The sequence below is a fragment of the Canis lupus genome, chromosome 3 (genome assembly GCF_011100685.1).
Source record: "Canis lupus familiaris isolate Mischka breed German Shepherd chromosome 3, alternate assembly UU_Cfam_GSD_1.0, whole genome shotgun sequence".
NCBI classification, from domain to species: domain Eukaryota; kingdom Metazoa; phylum Chordata; class Mammalia; order Carnivora; family Canidae; genus Canis; species Canis lupus.
In genome coordinates this window covers 59,440,647-59,463,884 of record NC_049224.1, presented here as the reverse complement: position 1 = coordinate 59,463,884, position 23,238 = coordinate 59,440,647, and the positions used below count along the sequence as shown (strand labels likewise).

Genomic DNA, 23,238 nt, shown 5'->3' with positions numbered 1-23,238 from the left:
TATTGGCCATGTGCCAAAGGTCTACTTGTTAAACTGCAAAGTCAAGCATGATTTTTCAAAGGCATCATCTTAAAGACAGAAAAATTATCAAGTACCAAAAGAAGATATGGCTAAAGAACGTTCTCCGCGTAGAAATCTATTGCCGAGTACTTTTCCAGACACTCCTGTGAGGTGACATAAGGCTAGAGTTTTGATTGACTTTCTCTTGCTGCCTTCTGTCAAAAAGGAAACGGAGAACTGGAGAGAGAAAAAGAACACACCATTCTGAAATACAGCTGGGATGATGACGTCTCCATCAGCTGCTCAGCATCCACCCCTGCCTCCCACACCTTCCTGTTAACAGCACCCTGAAAAACCAAAACCCTGAAGTGTCTGAATGGGACTGGTGCCACCCCCATCTTTGGGCCCTGACTTGCTTAATACAAATCCACACGTTTCATCCCTTTAGCTACAAAGATTGGCTCACACATAGGCGTGTGACCCATCAGACATGGGCAGTTGAAAAGGAGCAAAACAATAAAATAAAATAAAGTAAAATACAATAAAAGGAAACACCCCCTCTGGAAGCCAGAACCACGCTCACTTTCATTTGCCCTCTACCTTCCCGGGAGCTGGCTGCAAAACCAAGCTGACAGAGGAAAGCGAGTAGAGAGGCAGGGCAGGAGCCCTTGTGACCCTGGGAAAGCTCTGAACTAAACCAGGCTGGGGCCAGCCCTACTTCTCCAAATTCAGTTATAGGAGACTTTTTCTCCTCATAAGCCAATTTAGGCTAAATTTTTGGTTGCTTGTGAATAAAAGATACAGCTAGAATTTGAGGAAGGGCCTAAGTAATAAATCCACTTCTCACTGCTCAAAAAAACGGCAAATTGTCTCTAAAATACAAGCCTAATGGCAGCTTAATGACATCTATGTTTTTCCAGCTAGGTCCTCAGCCAACAGTGACAATTCCTCACTGGCCTCCTTGCCCTCGGGTGCCTAACTAGTTTACCTACCAGCACACAGGCCATCTGCAGTGCTGGTGTGCACAGCAAAGAGTCTTTCTGTCTCAGGGACTGAAATGCAACCCCCAACACAGCCCATCAGGCTCATGAGGCTTGGTCTGCTCACCCTCCCAGTCTCATCCCCCAATCGGACTCCCAGCCCTGCTCTTCTCTGGCCTCACAACACAGGCCCTTCCTGTTTCTGTGACCTTACATGTACTCTCCCTTCTTCCTCCCTTCAACTGCTCAACTGGTCTCTCCTCTGTCATCCCCACTGCCATCGTTCCCCGAATGCAGTGTCCCAAGCTCTGCACAGCCAGTGTTTCACAGATGCCGAGACCAGCAGCTCTCTCTTGAAGACCGTTCCTAGTCAGCTCTGTATTCCTGGCACCTGCTGTGGCATCTCATGGGCATCCACGTGGAGAGTTAAAAAGCAGACATGTGCATTTTACATAATGCAATTATTTATTTTTAAAAATGCAATTATTTATATTCAAAACCTTTTCTCTATTCCATTTGAAGAGTTTACTCCCCACTCCCCATGAAAACCATTATGTCATGGTATCTTAGGATGTCTGTGGACATTAATTTGCATACCCATCACCAGTGCTAACTCCTACTCGGACTGTACTGTCACATTCCCAATGTGTAAGGTTTACTTAAATCAGTGCCTACTGAATGAATGTCTGTTGAAATACAGCACATGTGATAAGACACTGGAGGAACCTAGGACTGGTCATATTTTGTAGGAGTTATTGTTCAGGAGGCGAACAATCTTACAGGGGAACAATGCAAGAGCACATTCTAAGTGGCTCCAGGAATAAGCAAGCTGTGCCAAAGGCAGATATCACCAGTCCACTTAGCAATCAGTACTGGGATTATTTTTACTGAACCTCTGCCAATATCAATAATGCAGCTACATTTCTAGAGTGATGGCCTCCCAGCTAGAAGATACACTCAATTAGGAGATATAAAAGACACTGCAACAAAGCTACAATAGTCAAAATAATGTGGTATTAGCAGAAAGACATTAGACCAAAGGAACAGAACAGAAACCAGAAAGAGACCCTCGCATATGCGGGCAAACAATGTTCAATAAGGGTGCCACAACCACTCAGTGGGAAAACGAGTATTTTCACAAATGGTGTTAAGACTGGATGTCCACCTGCAAAAGAATGTCACTGGATCCAAACCTCATGCCATATACAAAATCCAACCAGAAGTGAATCAAAGGCCTATATATAAGAGCTAAATCTATAAAACTCTAGGAGGAAACATAGGACAAAGCTTCACATTAGTTGTGGAAGAGATCTCTTGGACAGGATGCCAAAGGCAGAGGCAACAAAGTAAAAATAGACAAATTTCATGAAAATTTTTCTATTTTGTACAACAAAGACACTCTCCACAGGGTGAAAAGGCAGCCCACAAGATGGGAGGAAATATGTGCAACCATGTCTCTGATGGGGGGTGGGGGGGGTTAACACTAACACATATGGAGAACTCCTAACACTTAACAACAGCAATAAACAGCCCGATTTAAAAATGGGCAAGACAGTCCTCCACACAAGACACCCAGATAACCAGTGAGTACAGGAAAAGATCTTCAACATCACTGATCATTGGGGAAAGTCCAAATCAAACCACAATGACATACCACCTTACACCCATCAGGATGGCTACTATAAAAAAAAAAAAAAAAAAAAAAAAAAAACAGAAAATAATGAAATTGAGTAATTTTGTGGAGAAAATGGACCCCTGTGTACTGTTGGTGAGAATGTAAAATGGTACAGCTACTGGCAGTTTCTCAAAAAATTTAAAACAATTACCGTATGATCCAACAATTCCACTCCTGAGTACATAACCCCCAAAAATTGAAAGCAGGGTCTCAAAGAGATACTATTTCATGTTCATGGCACCATTATTCTCAACAGCTAAAACATGGAAGAAACCCAAATGTCCACTGACTAATGGATAAGCAAAATGTGGCATATTCCTACAGTGGAATATTATACAGCCTTTTAAAAGGAGGAAATTGTGAGACACCTGGGTGGCTCAGTGGCTGAGCATCTGCCTTTGGCTCAAGACGCGACCCCAGAGTCCCAGGATTCAGTCCCACATCAGGCTTCCTGCATGGAGCCTGCTTCTTCCTCTGCCTGTGTCTCTGCCTCCCTCTGTGTCTTTCATGAATAAATAAAATCTTTTAAAAGGAGGAAATTCTGACATGTGCTACAACATGATGTCATTCAGTACATAAATAGACAAGTACACTGTGATTTATCCAGATGATGGAATATTATTCAGTGTCACAAAGCTCCGGGCTATCCAGCCACAAAACGATCTCGAAGAACCTTAAATGCATATTACTAGGTGAAAGGACATTCTGGAAAAGGCAGAATGACGGAGGCAGTAAAGAGATCAGTGCTGTCAGGGCTTGAGGGAGGGGGATGAACAGGTGGAGCAGGGAGGATGTTTGGGGTAGGGAAACCACTCTGCAGGATACCGTGATGATGGATACGTGTCCCTCACTATGCATCTGTCTAAACCCAGAGAATGTTCAACACAGAGTGTGAATCCTAACGTAAGCTATGGACTTCAGGTAATTACGTATTGGTGCAGATTTGCTAACAAAGGTACTGCTTTGGGTGGGGATGTTAATAATGGGAGAGGCTCTTCATGTGTGGGGCAGGGGATTATGTTGGAAATGTCTTCCTCTCAATTTTACTGGGAACCAAAATTACTGTAAGAGTCTTTACGGGCAGCTAGGGTGGCTCAGCGGTTTGGCGCCGCCTTCAGCCCAGGGCCTAATCCTGAAGATCCAGGATCGAGTCCCATATCGGGCTCCCTGCATGGAGCCTGCTTCTCCCTCTGCCTGTGTCTCTGCCTCTCTCTGTGTGTCTCTCATGAATAAATAAATAAAATCTTTAAAAAAAAAAGTCTTTACCAAAAAAAAAAAAAGTAACTGGCAGCAGACCAACTCCCCTGCCCAGCCTAACCAGAAAAGCCAGATAAAATACAAAACCAAACCAACACATAACACCTGTCCTGAAACATTAAGAGACTGCAAAAGTATCCAGGCCTTGAAAAGACAAGGAGGGGCAACTGTCCTCGTCCTCGATGAGGGCAGCTGCCGGCACAGGGGAACAGACACCGGAGCCTGCTTTCTCCTCTGGGAAATGTACCCTTTTGAGGCCCAGGGCCCTTTAAGAGACAGAGAAAGCAGTGGAGCTGGGGGAGGCCCTCAGGCCTGGACAGAAACTGCTAGTGAGGCAGGTGCCAGTTGCCCCGAAATAAGGGACAAAAGAAGGGGCGGAAGACAGGCCACACTGCTGGGTTCTCCTCCAGACACGAGGAGCGTGCTGAAGCTGTAGGGCACACCGGGGCTTGTGTCGATGGTACAATGTGCTATTTGTCTATCTCAGTGTTATTAGATAGACATGACCTTTGTGAATATTCACCCATTCATTACTACCCTGGTCATTACGTACTCAAAAGCAGAAGGAAAAAAATCCTCTTGTGTTTCTGGTGCAGAATCCATGGTTGCTCCCTATCTGGAACTAAAAAAATTTAACATAAGAATACCTAAAGCAATCACACAGATTTAAGGACGATCATGAAAGAGCGTACAAAGATGAAACTCCTTCAAAAAACAAAAGAACAAAATCATGACGACTGAATATCACTACAAATGGTTCATTTGTTTCAAACACAAGTCTCAGAATGTAGTACAACCAAAGAACATTTCCCCAAACTTAAAAGCATTTTAGAAGTAAATGCCACTTTGTACGCAGGTACTTTGAAAGGATTTTTAAAATTTTATTTATTTGTTTATTTTAAGTAGGCCACACACACAGCACAGAGCCCAATATGGGGCCTGAACTCACGATCCTGAGATCAAGACCTGAGCTGAGGGGATCCCTGGGTGGTTCAGCGGTTTAGCGTCTGCCTTTGGCCCAGGGCATGATCCTGGAGTCCCGGGATCAAGTCCCACGTCGGGATCTTTGCATGGAGCCTGCTTCTCCCTCTGCCTGTGTCTCTGCATCTCTCTCTCTCTCTGTGTGTCTCTTGTGAATAAATAAAATCTTTAAAAAAAGAAAAAAAAAAAGACCTGAGCTGAAATCAAGAGTGGGACACTTAACTGACTGCACCACCAAGGCGCCCAGAGGGCTGCTTTTTGACAGCTCAGCACCCTAATTACCCCAGACTACCTCTGGGGCAGCATCCTCTCAAATTCTTGGTCCCTATGGCTCCAGGTGTCCCCTCCTCCTGGGAGGTGGGTCAGGAATCGGGGCAATGACCAAGCTGCCCTACCAGGAGGAGCCCCGGCTCTGCCTGCTGTGCTCACACAAATGAGGGTGGGAGTCTGGGGCTACAGTGGAGAGGGGAGGGGGGGGCAGGGTGTGTTTGAGAATAAAGGCAATAGATAAGACAAAAGCTTCACAGTGGGGCAGAGACTACAGAAGGCCCCAGGTCAAGCTGCCACTGAGGCCAGCCGTAGCCTCTGGACATTTCAAGTTTTTATCTATTTATTTCAAGTTTTTTTTTTAAGATTTTATTTATTTATTCATGAGAGACACAGAGAGAGAGAAAGAGGCAGAGACACAGGCAGAGGGAGAAGCAGGCTCCATGCAGGGAGCCTGATGCAGGACTTGATCCCAGGACAGCAGGATCATGCATGCCCCAAGCCAAAGGCAGGTACTCAACTGCTGAGCCACCCAGGTGACCCAAGATTTTGTTTTTAAGTAATCTTTACAACCAACATGGAACTCAGACCTACAATCCTGATCAAGAGTCGCAGTCTCCACTGACTGAACCAGCTGAGTACCCCTGGACATTTCCAACCTTTTAAACCAATAAATGAAAATAAATAAATAAATAAATAAATAAATAAATAAATAAACAAACCAACCAACCAACCAACCAACCAACCAACCAACCAACCAATAAACGCTCCCAAATGGACTAGCTGTGTGACCCTCAGCAAGGAACTGAGCCACTATGTGTAAGCACCTCTACCTACAGGATAGAGAGCTCAGGGCCGCTGAGAAGGTACAGGGCATGGAAAGTGAGCACTCTGACTTGTGGCTGCCTTGCAATACATGGTGTGCTGGTCTCTACTACCACTTCTGTGTAAGTAAGTCCAAGCTGGGTTTTCTGTGATAATCAAAGGCTCCTTGGGACACCCAGGTGGCTCAGTGGTTGAGTGTCTGCCTTTGGCTCAGGGCATGATCCTGGAGACCCAGGATCGAGTCCCACATCGGGCTCCCTGCATGGAGCCTGCTTCTCCCTCTGCCTGTGTCTCTGCCACCTCCCCCCCACATTAATAAATAAATAAAATCTTAAAAAGAAAAAAAAGGCTCCTAGTAAAGATTTCATGATGCTGAGAACATTAATATCTAAAGACATAAATGTTTTAATAAACGCTTGGATGATAGTCTTGATTTACTTAATTATAGAAGAAAACCAAGTATGTGTAGGGTTCTAAGAATGGGGTAGTGAAAGGTAGGCCTATCTTCCTAAAATAACTCTTCCTACTCGTGGCAAACTATGAGGAACTTGCTATTGACCATCAATCCAGCACAACCCTGAGCAGGAAAAGTAAACTCCCCCTTCTATTTACGGTTTTGAGGAGCTTCCCTGCTGGCCAATTTTAAGTAAGACTAGAAAATATTTTGGGGAGGCACCTGGGTGGCTCAGTCAGCTAGATGTCCACCTCTTGATCTCAGCTCAGGTCTTGATCTCAGGGTCATGGGGTTCAGGTAGCTTGCACTGGGTTCTGCAGCAGCCTACTTAAATATATATATATATATTTATGCTTTTATTTATTTTTTTTTTAAAACAACTTAACTCACATTTATTTTAACAGAGACTTTAATGCTCTGAATGTCTGGGCAATGCATGCTGCCATGGCACCCACTTTCACTCTGTAGGGACTCAACTCCTAATTCAAATGTGAACAAAAACAAATGCAACGTTTCCCCTCTCTACAAACCACAAGTACAGTAAAAAACGGTAAATCAATTCCACATCATTTCTAAAGCTTGCCTTTACAGCTGAGTGTTATGTTATTCATTCAGTATTTATTATATATGAAAACAAAAACAATAAAACTAATATTAAAAATGGGCATGTGATCTGGGTCTGACAGACACAAGTTTACATCCTGACTCATTATTGTGGGCCTCAGACAGATCACCTAACCTCTCCAAGTGCCCACTTCCACACAAGTGAAAACAGAGGTGTGGTATGAGGGCTGACTAAGGTGTGGTATGAGGGCTGACTAAGGCAGTCCCTACAGCACATGGCTGGCACTGCGCCCGGTGCTCTCTACATGACAAGGCTACTGATCTCAAAAAGATAAGGCATTCCAGTAGAATGCCAATTACTAAAAGTAGAGGGGAAACAAAGCTAGAAAAAAAGCACCACTTTGCAGCCATCAGTTATAGGTGATTCAGGCGGAAGCATCTAGGTACGGTGAAAGTGCCAGTCTCTCTGCATGGGTCACCTGATTACACGGGAAGAATGCTCAGGTTACGCTGGAGAAACCTGGCAGATATCACCAAAGCCAGCACTGACACCATGAAGCAGACTGACATCATGGGCACCTGCCACGGTGCAAGGAAAAGAAGGGAGCACCATCATTCATGGAACGTCACTGCCATCAACACATCGCTCAAGGAATGTCACTGCCAGCAACACATAAGCTGACTCTACACAGGAGCAAACGTCAGGCAACCACAAAGTTAGAAGATATTCCTCAAAAACAGCTAGTCTGTAATCTTCAAAAATATCAACATCGTGAGGCACAAAGGAAAGATACGGAACCATTTCAGACTAAAGGAGCCAGGAGGAGCAACCAGTGAAGTCAGTGCATGTTCTCCAATGGGATCCTAGATGACAGGAAAGCTGCGACGATGGACGTTACTAGGACAACAGATAAAAAGGGAACATTGACGGATGTTCTATACTACTGTGTTGATGTTAATTTTCCTGAATTTTATAACTGTAACACGGCTATCTAAGAAAGCCCACTCTTTTTTTATAAATTTATTTTTTATTGGTGTTCAATTTGCCAACATATAGAATAACACCCAGTGCTCATCCCATCAAGTGCCCCCCTCAGTGCCCACCACCCAGTCACCCCCACCCCCCACCCACCTCCCCTTCCACCACCCCTAGTTCGTTTCCCAGAGTTAGGAGTCTTTCATGTTCTGTCTCCCTTTCTGATATTTCCCACTCATTTTTTCTCCTTTCCCCTTTATTCCCTTTCACTATTTTTTTTTAATTTTTATTTATTTATGATAGTCACAGAGAGAGAGAGAGAGAGAGGCAGAGACATAGGCAGAGGGAGAAGCAGGCTCCATGCACTGAGAGCCCGATGTGGGATTCGATCCCGGGTCTCCAAGATCGCGCCCTGGGCCAAAGGCAGGCGCCAAACCGCTACGCCACCCAGGGATCCCCCCTTTCACTATTTTTTATATTCCCCAAATGAATGAGACCATATTATGTTTGTCCTTCTCCAATTGAGAAAGTTCACTCTTAAAAAAACATGCCAATTTTCTTGGGGTCAAGGAGAACCACAAGGAGTGAAAAGAAATAAAACAAAAATGGGAAAATATGAGCAACAGGTAACTGCGTGAAGCATGCACCTAGTGCCTTGCCCTATTTCTTGTCATCTGATGTTTGAAATTATTTCACAAAAAGTCAAAAACAAAAATGATGAATATTTGGGGGTGCCTGGGTGGCTCAGTGGGTGAAGTGTCTCCCTTTGGCTCAGGTCATGATCTCAGGGTCCTGGGATCAAGTCCCACCGACAGGCTTCTTGCCCAGTGGGGAGTCTGCTTCTCCCTCTTCCTCTACCACCACCCCCTGCTCGTGCTTTCTCTCTCTCAAATAAATAAATAAAATCTTTTAAAAAATGATTTCTATGCTCAAGGACCTTATAATCTACTGGGAAAGATAATACCTTCTAATAACTGCAATGAGCAGCTCTCCAGAAGAGACTCCAGGCTTAGAAGCAGATGACACAGCTTCAAGGTGGGGGGGTGGGGAGAAGCAGAGGAGGATGCCCAGGGCCACGGGGCCCTGCAAGGCAGGTTCGAACCCAGGTTTATACCTACATCTAAAAGTGACATGCAGCTGAGCTCCTGATTAGTGGAGGGTGCACTTACTGAAGCATGGTAATTGAGGGAGGGAGGAAGGGAGGGAGGAAGGGAGGGAGGGAGGGAGGAAGGGAGGGAGGGAGGGAGGGAGGAAGGGAGGGAGGGAGGGAAGAATTCAGGGAAACAGACTGTGGCACATCCCCAGCATCCACAGTGGAGGTGCTGCTCTCTAGGGCAGCTCAGGAACCAGGTGATGCCACAACGGCATTTATAACTGCTCAAATCGGAGACTGGTGCTTAACCCTGCTGGTTATTCCACCTCACAGGCCCAGGACTGATTAGCCTTTCTTTCTACCCACTCTGGGCAGCAGAGACCAAAGTCATGTACAAAACCGGTTTCTTAGAACTCAGGAGCTCGTGTGTTTGTTTTAACCAAGATTAGGAAAAATGAGGGATTAAATGTAATCCCTCATTTAAGGCAGGTAATGCTGGTAGCTGCAGCAATAGCCTTAAAACTGTCCATTTCTAAGTCAAGATTAGACTTACGGACTGAGGCTGCAAAAAGCCTTGAGGAAACAGACACCCAAATGCCAAGTCCTCTGGCCTCCAAACGAGGAGCTAGGCCATCACGATGTGACCCAGGGAGCAGGACTGTGAACCAGTGTCTGAATCACAGAGGGTGGGCAAGGCCATCCACTCCTCTTCCTCCTGTTGGGGAGACTGCCCTCGGCTCTACACCCAGACTCTCTTCCTGGGGGAACAGTGAGTGCATCCCTCCCCAGAGTCATGGGAAGGTAACATCCAGGGCAAACTGACCTCCCAGGTCATCTTTTATTTAAAACAAGGATCATTTTCAATTTGACCTTCCCCATCAGCAGGGGACTTGGCACTGGGCTGAGGGAAGAGTATTTTAGGAGCCTTTATTTCCCTTTGGAGTCTCCTTGCAACTCCAAACACATTCTGTTTTCACTAATCCTTTTAATTATTTTTTATTATTTTCTTTATTTGAGGGAGTGCACAAGTGTGTGCACATAAGAAGGAGCAGGGAGGGGGGCAGAGGGAGAAGCAGATTCCCTGCTGAGCAGGGAGCCCAAGGTGGGGCTCGACCCCCGGACCCTAGGTCATGACCCGAGCCAAAGGCAGACACTCAACCCACTGAGCCATCCAGGTACCCCTATTCTCACTAATCTTTATCTGTCCTGCTCCCTAAAAATGAGGCAGCACCCTGGAAGGAGGATCGAACACTGGGGACAGAGAGCTGCCTTGCCCCTGAACCCCAAGCCCTACTGAGAAAGGAACCAGAGGAATCACAAACACATCTCATCAGAGAGATGTCAACTCTAATCTTAACAGTAGGCCCATGTTTCGTTCCCTTCTTAATGTTCTACAGCATGCAGTACATAAATACTTGGTGCTAAGAAACTTATTGGCATTAATAATATATTCTGGAAAGATACTGTTAACACATAATCCTAAGAGTACACAATTTTTGAGTTAAGCGAAGTATCTTCCTCATTCCTGGAAATAAAAATTCTTCCATGTTTGTAGATGTAACATTGTATTTGCCCCTAAAAACATATATATATTTTACATTTACTAGGAAGATGATGGAAAATAATAAGAGCCTTAGTAAGGAAATGATATAAAAGAGTGATTACCAATATAACATATTCTCTGATTAGGTTATATGGAACACCCTGAAAACACTAACCTAATTATCAGCAGCCAAAGCAGTAAGCAACCTAGAAGCAGGGAAAATAGGGCTATGTCCGCCAGAAAGGATAAGGAACAACAGCAGTAACACACTCTATACAGCTGGTGAGTGACCAACGTTAAACACAGTGGTGAAATGCTGTATTTATAGTACTTGGAGGCTCTTCTGTGGTTTGGAAGGCCAAAGCCACTTTCTTCTGTTAGTGAAACTTTATTCCTGCTTTCAGTGTTAGTAACAATGGTTTGAAACAACAAAAGCAGCCACAAAACACTGCTTCGTGTGACCTTTGCACACAAAAGTCACCCAGAGCTCCTGTGGTCACTGGTGACAACTGTACTGCCCTTAGGGCAGGCCACACTTCAGGAGCTCCTTTTGGAGAGTGGAACTGGAATTGGGCTTTTTCTCTCAAGAACGTAGATTTGGGGGATCCCTGGGTGGCGCAGCGGTTTGGCGCCTGCCTTTGGCCCAGGGCGCGATCCTGGAGACCCGGGATCGAATCCCACGTCCGGCTCCCGGTGCATGGAGCCTGCTTCTCCCTCTGCCTGTGTCTCTGCCTCTCTCTCTGTGTGTGACTATCATAAATAAATAAAATTTAAAAAAAATAAGAAATAAAAAATAAAAAAAAAAAAGAACGTAGATTTGCAGGCAGCCCGGGTGGCTCAGTGGTTTAGTGCCGCCTTTAGCTCAGGGCATGATCCTGGGGTCCCAGGATAGAGTCCCACATCGGGCTCCCTGCATGGAGCCTGCTTCTCCCTCTGCCTGTGTCTCTGCCACCTCCCCCCCACATTAATAAATAAATAAAATCTTAAAAAGAAAAAAAAGGCTCCTAGTAAAGATTTCATGATGCTGAGAACATTAATATCTAAAGACATAAATGTTTTAATAAACGCTTGGATGATAGTCTTGATTTACTTAATTATAGAAGAAAACCAAGTATGTGTAGGGTTCTAAGAATGGGGTAGTGAAAGGTAGGCCTATCTTCCTAAAATAACTCTTCCTACTCGTGGCAAACTATGAGGAACTTGCTATTGACCATCAATCCAGCACAACCCTGAGCAGGAAAAGTAAACTCCCCCTTCTATTTACGGTTTTGAGGAGCTTCCCTGCTGGCCAATTTTAAGTAAGACTAGAAAATATTTTGGGGAGGCACCTGGGTGGCTCAGTCAGCTAGATGTCCACCTCTTGATCTCAGCTCAGGTCTTGATCTCAGGGTCATGGGGTTCAGGTAGCTTGCACTGGGTTCTGCAGCAGCCTACTTAAATATATATATATATATTTATGCTTTTATTTATTTTTTTTTTAAAACAACTTAACTCACATTTATTTTAACAGAGACTTTAATGCTCTGAATGTCTGGGCAATGCATGCTGCCATGGCACCCACTTTCACTCTGTAGGGACTCAACTCCTAATTCAAATGTGAACAAAAACAAATGCAACGTTTCCCCTCTCTACAAACCACAAGTACAGTAAAAAACGGTAAATCAATTCCACATCATTTCTAAAGCTTGCCTTTACAGCTGAGTGTTATGTTATTCATTCAGTATTTATTATATATGAAAACAAAAACAATAAAACTAATATTAAAAATGGGCATGTGATCTGGGTCTGACAGACACAAGTTTACATCCTGACTCATTATTGTGGGCCTCAGACAGATCACCTAACCTCTCCAAGTGCCCACTTCCACACAAGTGAAAACAGAGGTGTGGTATGAGGGCTGACTAAGGTGTGGTATGAGGGCTGACTAAGGCAGTCCCTACAGCACATGGCTGGCACTGCGCCCGGTGCTCTCTACATGACAAGGCTACTGATCTCAAAAAGATAAGGCATTCCAGTAGAATGCCAATTACTAAAAGTAGAGGGGAAACAAAGCTAGAAAAAAAGCACCACTTTGCAGCCATCAGTTATAGGTGATTCAGGCGGAAGCATCTAGGTACGGTGAAAGTGCCAGTCTCTCTGCATGGGTCACCTGATTACACGGGAAGAATGCTCAGGTTACGCTGGAGAAACCTGGCAGATATCACCAAAGCCAGCACTGACACCATGAAGCAGACTGACATCATGGGCACCTGCCACGGTGCAAGGAAAAGAAGGGAGCACCATCATTCATGGAACGTCACTGCCATCAACACATCGCTCAAGGAATGTCACTGCCAGCAACACATAAGCTGACTCTACACAGGAGCAAACGTCAGGCAACCACAAAGTTAGAAGATATTCCTCAAAAACAGCTAGTCTGTAATCTTCAAAAATATCAACATCGTGAGGCACAAAGGAAAGATACGGAACCATTTCAGACTAAAGGAGCCAGGAGGAGCAACCAGTGAAGTCAGTGCATGTTCTCCAATGGGATCCTAGATGACAGGAAAGCTGCGACGATGGACGTTACTAGGACAACAGATAAAAAGGGAACATTGACGGATGTTCTATACTACTGTGTTGATGTTAATTTTCCTGAATTTTATAACTGTAACACGGCTATCTAAGAAAGCCCACTCTTTTTTTATAAATTTATTTTTTATTGGTGTTCAATTTGCCAACATATAGAATAACACCCAGTGCTCATCCCATCAAGTGCCCCCCTCAGTGCCCACCACCCAGTCACCCCCACCCCCCACCCACCTCCCCTTCCACCACCCCTAGTTCGTTTCCCAGAGTTAGGAGTCTTTCATGTTCTGTCTCCCTTTCTGATATTTCCCACTCATTTTTTCTCCTTTCCCCTTTATTCCCTTTCACTATTTTTTTTTAATTTTTATTTATTTATGATAGTCACAGAGAGAGAGAGAGAGAGAGGCAGAGACATAGGCAGAGGGAGAAGCAGGCTCCATGCACTGAGAGCCCGATGTGGGATTCGATCCCGGGTCTCCAAGATCGCGCCCTGGGCCAAAGGCAGGCGCCAAACCGCTACGCCACCCAGGGATCCCCCCTTTCACTATTTTTTATATTCCCCAAATGAATGAGACCATATTATGTTTGTCCTTCTCCAATTGAGAAAGTTCACTCTTAAAAAAACATGCCAATTTTCTTGGGGTCAAGGAGAACCACAAGGAGTGAAAAGAAATAAAACAAAAATGGGAAAATATGAGCAACAGGTAACTGCGTGAAGCATGCACCTAGTGCCTTGCCCTATTTCTTGTCATCTGATGTTTGAAATTATTTCACAAAAAGTCAAAAACAAAAATGATGAATATTTGGGGGTGCCTGGGTGGCTCAGTGGGTGAAGTGTCTCCCTTTGGCTCAGGTCATGATCTCAGGGTCCTGGGATCAAGTCCCACCGACAGGCTTCTTGCCCAGTGGGGAGTCTGCTTCTCCCTCTTCCTCTACCACCACCCCCTGCTCGTGCTTTCTCTCTCTCAAATAAATAAATAAAATCTTTTAAAAAATGATTTCTATGCTCAAGGACCTTATAATCTACTGGGAAAGATAATACCTTCTAATAACTGCAATGAGCAGCTCTCCAGAAGAGACTCCAGGCTTAGAAGCAGATGACACAGCTTCAAGGTGGGGGGGTGGGGAGAAGCAGAGGAGGATGCCCAGGGCCACGGGGCCCTGCAAGGCAGGTTCGAACCCAGGTTTATACCTACATCTAAAAGTGACATGCAGCTGAGCTCCTGATTAGTGGAGGGTGCACTTACTGAAGCATGGTAATTGAGGGAGGGAGGAAGGGAGGGAGGAAGGGAGGGAGGGAGGGAGGAAGGGAGGGAGGGAGGGAGGGAGGAAGGGAGGGAGGGAGGGAAGAATTCAGGGAAACAGACTGTGGCACATCCCCAGCATCCACAGTGGAGGTGCTGCTCTCTAGGGCAGCTCAGGAACCAGGTGATGCCACAACGGCATTTATAACTGCTCAAATCGGAGACTGGTGCTTAACCCTGCTGGTTATTCCACCTCACAGGCCCAGGACTGATTAGCCTTTCTTTCTACCCACTCTGGGCAGCAGAGACCAAAGTCATGTACAAAACCGGTTTCTTAGAACTCAGGAGCTCGTGTGTTTGTTTTAACCAAGATTAGGAAAAATGAGGGATTAAATGTAATCCCTCATTTAAGGCAGGTAATGCTGGTAGCTGCAGCAATAGCCTTAAAACTGTCCATTTCTAAGTCAAGATTAGACTTACGGACTGAGGCTGCAAAAAGCCTTGAGGAAACAGACACCCAAATGCCAAGTCCTCTGGCCTCCAAACGAGGAGCTAGGCCATCACGATGTGACCCAGGGAGCAGGACTGTGAACCAGTGTCTGAATCACAGAGGGTGGGCAAGGCCATCCACTCCTCTTCCTCCTGTTGGGGAGACTGCCCTCGGCTCTACACCCAGACTCTCTTCCTGGGGGAACAGTGAGTGCATCCCTCCCCAGAGTCATGGGAAGGTAACATCCAGGGCAAACTGACCTCCCAGGTCATCTTTTATTTAAAACAAGGATCATTTTCAATTTGACCTTCCCCATCAGCAGGGGACTTGGCACTGGGCTGAGGGAAGAGTATTTTAGGAGCCTTTATTTCCCTTTGGAGTCTCCTTGCAACTCCAAACACATTCTGTTTTCACTAATCCTTTTAATTATTTTTTATTATTTTCTTTATTTGAGGGAGTGCACAAGTGTGTGCACATAAGAAGGAGCAGGGAGGGGGGCAGAGGGAGAAGCAGATTCCCTGCTGAGCAGGGAGCCCAAGGTGGGGCTCGACCCCCGGACCCTAGGTCATGACCCGAGCCAAAGGCAGACACTCAACCCACTGAGCCATCCAGGTACCCCTATTCTCACTAATCTTTATCTGTCCTGCTCCCTAAAAATGAGGCAGCACCCTGGAAGGAGGATCGAACACTGGGGACAGAGAGCTGCCTTGCCCCTGAACCCCAAGCCCTACTGAGAAAGGAACCAGAGGAATCACAAACACATCTCATCAGAGAGATGTCAACTCTAATCTTAACAGTAGGCCCATGTTTCGTTCCCTTCTTAATGTTCTACAGCATGCAGTACATAAATACTTGGTGCTAAGAAACTTATTGGCATTAATAATATATTCTGGAAAGATACTGTTAACACATAATCCTAAGAGTACACAATTTTTGAGTTAAGCGAAGTATCTTCCTCATTCCTGGAAATAAAAATTCTTCCATGTTTGTAGATGTAACATTGTATTTGCCCCTAAAAACATATATATATTTTACATTTACTAGGAAGATGATGGAAAATAATAAGAGCCTTAGTAAGGAAATGATATAAAAGAGTGATTACCAATATAACATATTCTCTGATTAGGTTATATGGAACACCCTGAAAACACTAACCTAATTATCAGCAGCCAAAGCAGTAAGCAACCTAGAAGCAGGGAAAATAGGGCTATGTCCGCCAGAAAGGATAAGGAACAACAGCAGTAACACACTCTATACAGCTGGTGAGTGACCAACGTTAAACACAGTGGTGAAATGCTGTATTTATAGTACTTGGAGGCTCTTCTGTGGTTTGGAAGGCCAAAGCCACTTTCTTCTGTTAGTGAAACTTTATTCCTGCTTTCAGTGTTAGTAACAATGGTTTGAAACAACAAAAGCAGCCACAAAACACTGCTTCGTGTGACCTTTGCACACAAAAGTCACCCAGAGCTCCTGTGGTCACTGGTGACAACTGTACTGCCCTTAGGGCAGGCCACACTTCAGGAGCTCCTTTTGGAGAGTGGAACTGGAATTGGGCTTTTTCTCTCAAGAACGTAGATTTGGGGGATCCCTGGGTGGCGCAGCGGTTTGGCGCCTGCCTTTGGCCCAGGGCGCGATCCTGGAGACCCGGGATCGAATCCCACGTCCGGCTCCCGGTGCATGGAGCCTGCTTCTCCCTCTGCCTGTGTCTCTGCCTCTCTCTCTGTGTGTGACTATCATAAATAAATAAAATTTAAAAAAAATAAGAAATAAAAAATAAAAAAAAAAAAGAACGTAGATTTGCAGGCAGCCCGGGTGGCTCAGTGGTTTAGTGCCGCCTTTAGCTCAGGGCATGATCCTGGGGTCCCAGGATAGAGTCCCACATTGGGCTCCCTGCAGGGAGCCTGCTTCTCCCTCTGCCTGTGTCTCTGCCTCTCTCTCTGTGTCTCTCATGAATAAGTAAAATCTTAAAAAAAAAAAAAAAAACAGATCCTAGATTTGCTTACTTTCTCACTTCCAACTCAGCACCGAAATCAAATAAAATGTATAATGGTCGACTTATGGGGTGATCCACAATGACTTAAGGCTACACTGTGTGCTTTTACCCAGCTTCTAGGGCCACTGGTTTATAACACATACTTCAGTTAAGAAGCAGTTTAACATGAAAATGAAACATTAAACTCCGGAATGTCAAGAAGTATAACTGAGTGAGAACGATGCTGGGTCATGATGTGTGATGCTCCTAACCCACAGAAAGGAGCACTACTCAAAGGCAGCAGGTCACCAAACCCTCACTGCCCAGGACAAGATCTAGAGTCTGAGCCAGAGCGTGGTCCATACTGAGAAAATCTAAGTACAGAGAAAGCAGCTGGACTAACCAGTCACATAACGCTCCCCAATAGGTTAGGAGTTTGTAAACGCTGGCAGCCTACAAGCTTTTCTGGAGCACCAAAGCGCTCTCTGAAGAGAAATGCAAACATGCAGACACAATCAGGATTTGTCACAAAACACATAAGGTAGGGAAATACCTGTTCCTGCAGATCGTAGTCATAGCTGTCGTGCAGCAGAAGACTAAGGACGTAGCGGGTATAAATCATGGCATCAATGCCACATTTCTCCAGCTCCTGTCCCAGCCAGGTCTGCACTGGGCCCAGAGCATGAAGCAGAGACATTTCAGAAACAGATACGGGGCCTGGATAAGAGCTTGAGGAGCTTTCAGATGGTAAACCATCCACAACAACTGTACAGATAGGGCGCATGAATTTAGGTTGCTGACATCCTTAAAATGTGAAGCATTTTCTGCAGTTGATGTTCTGTTGGTATCTGGAGGGGATTTTCACTCCAGTAAAAAGGAGAGATGCTTGACATCTAGGATAAGCATCTATTTTTGCTGGCAGTCAGCCATTAGAACAGAATTTCCCTCTTCAGGCATGACCAGTGAATCAACATCCTGACAGCAATACACACGCAGATGTGATTTTCTACTTTATTTTCACATTGAGGCCAAATGGAAGTCTCCGGCAGAACCTACAAAAATGAGAGAGAGAAAAAAAGGTACACATTATATAAAGATATAAATTACTGATCTTTTGGAAAAATTCAAATGAACTGTTTACTGAAATTTGATGTCTTTGAACATGGATTTCTTTTTGCTGTCATGTTTGACATTTTAAGTCAAGTGATATTTCTTTTTTTTTTTTTAATTTTTATTTATTTATGATAGTCAGAGAGAGAGAGAGAGAGGCAGGCAGAGACATAGGCAGAGGGAGAAGCAGGCTCCATGCACCGGGAGCCCGATGTGGGATTCGATCCCGGGTCTCCAGGATCGCGCCCTGGGCCAAAGGCAGGCGCCAAACCGCTGCGCCACCCAGGGATCCCAAGTCAAGTGATATTTCAAAATTTTAAGCTTACATCATTTAAAAGAAAGGAAAACTCAGAAATTTACATTGTTGTGCTTGTACTCAATCAAACCAATGTTTATTCTGCTACCTCAAGACACCGGGCTAATAAAATTTTGTTCCTCTGTAATGCTGAAAGAATTTGTATGGTAACAAATCACTAGTTCATTTTTAAGTGTAGCAGAAGCAAGCAGCTGAATAGTAATTTCATTTAAACAATGGTTAAAAATTAGTCCTTTAAAGTGAAGGGTCATAAAGGTAATCAATCATTTCGTATAGCTACAAGCTTTGCATGGCTGCTCACTATTTTATTTCATAAAAGTGAAAGTAAAACATGTATTTGGCTCATAGCCACACCAGGCTGTATGGTTACACCTGATGTAACTTTTATTCTTTTACACCTTGGCTGATGGTTTGCTTACTGCTATGATAGATGCCATGTTCTTAATAGCTTTTTCCCCTAAGTTAACCTACTTTCAATATGTCAAACTAATCTAACAACGGCCTTATTAAATCACTCATGCCACCAGAAGATGAAAACTACCACAGTGACAAGTAAATCTCATCAACTCAGCTTTTGCATGAATTTTAGCAGACAATAAGAGGGTTACCAAAAGTGATTTAGGAGCCACTGAGTGGCTCAGTCGGTTAAGCGTCCAACTCCTGATTTAGGCTCAGGTCATGGACTCAAGGTCAAGAGACTGAGCCCTATGTCAGGCTCCCTGCTCAGTGGAGAGTCTACTTGAGATTTTTTTCCCCTGTCACTCTGCCCCTTACCCTACTCACATTCTTACTACTTAAAAAAAAAAAAAAAAAATTAAAGGTATTATTAGTTAGTAAAAGTATCAAGTCTGAAAGACGTTTCCCCAAAGACTTAAGACTCCACTTCTTGTATTTCATGAATAACTACACAGTAACTTTTACAGACTTTAAAGAAAAATGTTCAAATCTACCATAGGACTAAGTTACTATATTAAGTTGTTAACGTATATTCTATTTTCAAAATTTTTCTCTACCATACAGTCTTTTCTGAATTATGGAAAATAGATAAAGTAAATGTTTTTCTATAATTTTCACTTGCTGAAATTTTCCAGCTGACTCTCAAAATTAAAACATATTTCATTAATTCTTTAAAATGACTGAATCTTCGGATGCCAGAGAGATCATCAATTAAACAATACACTGAATTCTGGGAACACCCCCTGAAGCAAGGTGACATGCTGGTTCTCATTCAATGACAATCAACCTAGATGGAGAACAGACTTGAAGCAACAGCTGAAGGCGCTAGATGAAAGATCTAAGGCAGCTTAAGCTCACAGCAAACAGCACTTAAGATCGGCAGAGAGTAGCCTTAAGAATTCAGTAGAGTACTAATCAGGGCATGCATGTGATAAACTCCCCGATCACAGGAGAAGATCATCAAGAAAACTAGAAGGAAATAGGACTTGGGGACGCCTGGGTGGCTCAGCAGTTGAGCATCTGCCTTCGGCTCAGGGCGTGATCCCACGGTCCTGGGATCAAGTCCCACATCAGGCTCCCTGCATAAAAGCCTGCTTCTCCCTCTGCCTATGTCTCTCTCTGTGTCTCTCATGAATAAATAAATAAAATCTTAAAAAAAAAAACAAACAAACAAAGGAAATAGGACTTGATGTTCAGCATGCCCAGGGATGGTGCTGTTTCCTACCAGCCAGAGTTGAAAACCAACTAATTCAGAGACACACCCCTGACTCTGTAGGGGAATTAGCCCTAGAGAGAACAGTGTGTGACTAATATATACCAAAAGGAAGACCTGAAGGGCCAAAGTATTTCTAATTTCATTATGGTCCCAGAACAAACCTCAAGAAATGTATAGGAACACAAAAATACTGAGCATCTTAAAAAGTAAGATTCAGGGGCACCTGGATGACTTGGTTGGTTGAGCATTTGCCTCTTGGTTTCGGCTCTGATCATGATCTTATTATGGTGATGGGATCAAGTCCAGTATCAGGTTCCCCACTTGGTATGGAGTCTCTGAAGACTTCCCTCCTGCTCCCCTCACTCCCCCCCCCAACTTGTGCTCTCTCTGAAATAAATCTTTTTTTTTTTTTAAGTAAAATTTATAATGGTTGGAATCCAATAAAAAAAGTAGGAGACATGCAGACAAGCAGGCATAAAGGAAATAGAAATGAAGAGAAAAATAAATTCACTGAAACCAACTCAGAATTGACACAAAAGTGAGAATTAGCAGAAAAGGATTCTGAAGCAGTGATTATGACTAAAGGCCATATATGTAATTAATGAGCAGAGAACAGAAGATATAAAGACTGAAAGTCAAACATATACAGATGAAAACTACAATGTCAGAGAAAAAAGCAGACAGGATGGGGGTAATGGCAGATTAACCCCTTCAGAAGGAAAGATTCCAGTCTTACACTGCAAAAGAAACCATACAAAATGAAACAGAGAGAAAGGAACAAATTAATACAGCTTCAGCAAGCTGTATGACAATTTTAAGAAACCTAACATGTGTAATTGGAAGAGAAAGAGAAGAGGACAAAGAAATATTTGAAGAAATAATGGCCAACATTTTCCCAAAATTGATAACAACTAAGATCTAAGAAGTTCACTGAACTCTAAACACAGAAACATGAAGAAAGTGATACCCAGGCTTCCTGCAACAAAACCATTCAAATGGTAAAGCAAAGAACCACAAAGCCTCTGGGGAGAAAAGACACATCAGGTAGAACAGAGCAAAAGATGACTAAGGACACCAAGTTTTGGAGCACCTGGGTGGCTCAGATAAGTGTCTGCCTTCAGCTCAGATTGGGATCTTAGGGTCCTGGAATCAAGCCCTGCATCAGACTCTCTGCTTAGCCGGGAGCCTGCTTTTCCCCTCTCCCTCTGCCTGCTGCTCCCTCCTGCTTGTGCTCTCTGTCAAATAAATAAATAGACTCTTTAAAATAAGATGAAGGAAAAAAAAAAAGAACACCAAGTTTCTTGTCAGAAACAGGCAAAGGAGAAAGATAATCAGTCAAAAAAATGTTAAAGGACTGGAAGAAAAACCCATCAACATAGAATTCTATACTCATCACAAAATCTTCCAAAACGAAGTTGAAACGAAGACTTTTTTCAGACATGCAAATGCTGGAAGAATCCAGCAATAGCAGCAGATAGCTCTGGGAAGTGTTACACGAAGTCCTTCAGGCTAAAGGAAGATGACACCAGAACAAAACATGCATCCACTCAAAGGAACAAAGTGCACCAGAAATAAAAAAATAAAAAGAAAAAGAAAAACTACATTTTTCTTTTTCTTTTTATTTTTTTATTTCAATATCTTCAAAAGATAATTCCACTATTGAAACAAAAATAGTAACAATTTATTGTGAGGTTTGTAACATACGTGGAAGCAAAATGGAGGGTAACAGAACGCGAAGCTGGGTGCGGGGGTTAATAACACTCCTACCAGCTCCTCCCATATTACCTGCAATGGGAGAATGCCACCTGGAGACAGATTGTGATACAACAGCTGTTAATAATCACAATAAACATAAATGGTCAAACCAAACAATTAAAAAGCAGAGGTGGTCAGACTGGATTTTAAAACTGCAAGATGCAAATATATGCTCCTTATAAAAATATCCACATTCAAAGTTCCAAGTAAAGGGATGGGAAGAGATACACCATGCCAACATTAACAAAAAGCAAGGTGCAGGGGCATCTGAGTGGCTCAGTTGGGCAGCTGACTCTTGATTCTGGAGTCCTCAGATCAGCCCACATGGGCTCCATGCTCAGTAGCGAGTCTGCTTGAGGATTCACTCTCTCCCTCTCATGTCTGCCCCTCCCCATGCTTGCCCTCCTTCTCTCTCAAATAAACATTTTCTTTTCTAGATTTTATTTAAGAGAGAAAGACACAGATAGCAAGAGAGAACATGAACAAGAAGAAGGAGAAGCAGGCTCCACACTAAGCAGGGAGCCCGATTAGACCCTGGGATTATGACCTGAGCCAAAGACAGATGTTTAACCAACTAAAGCCACATAGGCGCCTCATAAATAAATCTTAAAAAAAAAAAAAAAAGGGTACAAGGTAGAATGATTATAGTATCTGACATTTTAGAGCAAGGAGTAGTAACAGAAGTAAAGGTCATTTCGTGACGATAAAGGGGTCAATTACTAAGGGATGTAACAGTCCTATTTATTATATACCTGGTAGCAGAGTTACAAACTGTGTGAATAAAAACTGATAGCATTTCAAGATATAAACAAAGCCATTATTTGTACTAGATATCAAAATCCCCCTCTCTCAAACACTGAAAGAAATAAACACCAAGTCCGTAAGGATTTAGAAGACTCGAGCAATATTATCATCAATCTGACAGAAGACTATTCTGGGCCATAAAGAAGGTTGTAACAAATTTAAAAGGATTCAAATCATAGAAAATATACTCTTTGACCATATGGAACTAAATTATAAGCTAATCAGTAGTGCCTGGGTGGCTCAGTCAGTTGAGTGTTGGACTCTTGATTTCGGCTCAGGTCATGATCTCAGGGTTTTGAGATGGACACTGGAACCTGCTTGATATTCTTTCTCCCCCTTGTACCTCCTCCTTTCTCGCTTGCTCTTAAAAAAAAGAAAAAAAGAAAAGTGGTTTCAACCCAAGTATAGGATTCTCTGTTGTCATTAAGAAATTTCACACTTCTTTAGACAAGTGCAAAGATTCAAGAAGTGGGTGAGAAAAAAAATCAACATAAAAATGCAAAATGAAGCAAAGCACACTGAACTCCCAAGATCTCATCAAGGCTGGTTAAAACCTTCCCTTGCATTTTTACCCCTAACAGAACTCTTCTCGAACTTGTTCAATAACTGATGACATAACATTTTAAAATAATAGGACATATCTCTAGAGTTACTAGGGATTATGATCTTTTTTACTCTCTATAGTTCAGACT

The 23,238-nt window shown here is 43.6% G+C and overlaps 1 protein-coding gene across 9 annotated transcripts in view; it reads right to left on the bottom strand.

The window, feature by feature from the left end:
• Positions 1-23,238, bottom strand: part of KIAA0232 (uncharacterized protein KIAA0232 homolog) — a 99,402-nt gene that overhangs the window by 44,921 nt on the left and 31,243 nt on the right. For all 9 annotated transcript variants that reach the window (XM_038533079.1, XM_038533080.1, XM_038533083.1 and 6 more), the window contains exon 2: positions 17,443-17,941. In XM_038533079.1, the coding sequence (XP_038389007.1) occupies positions 17,443-17,673 (231 nt within the window). In that variant the 5' untranslated portion in view covers positions 17,674-17,941. The remainder of the gene's footprint in view (positions 1-17,442; positions 17,942-23,238) is intronic.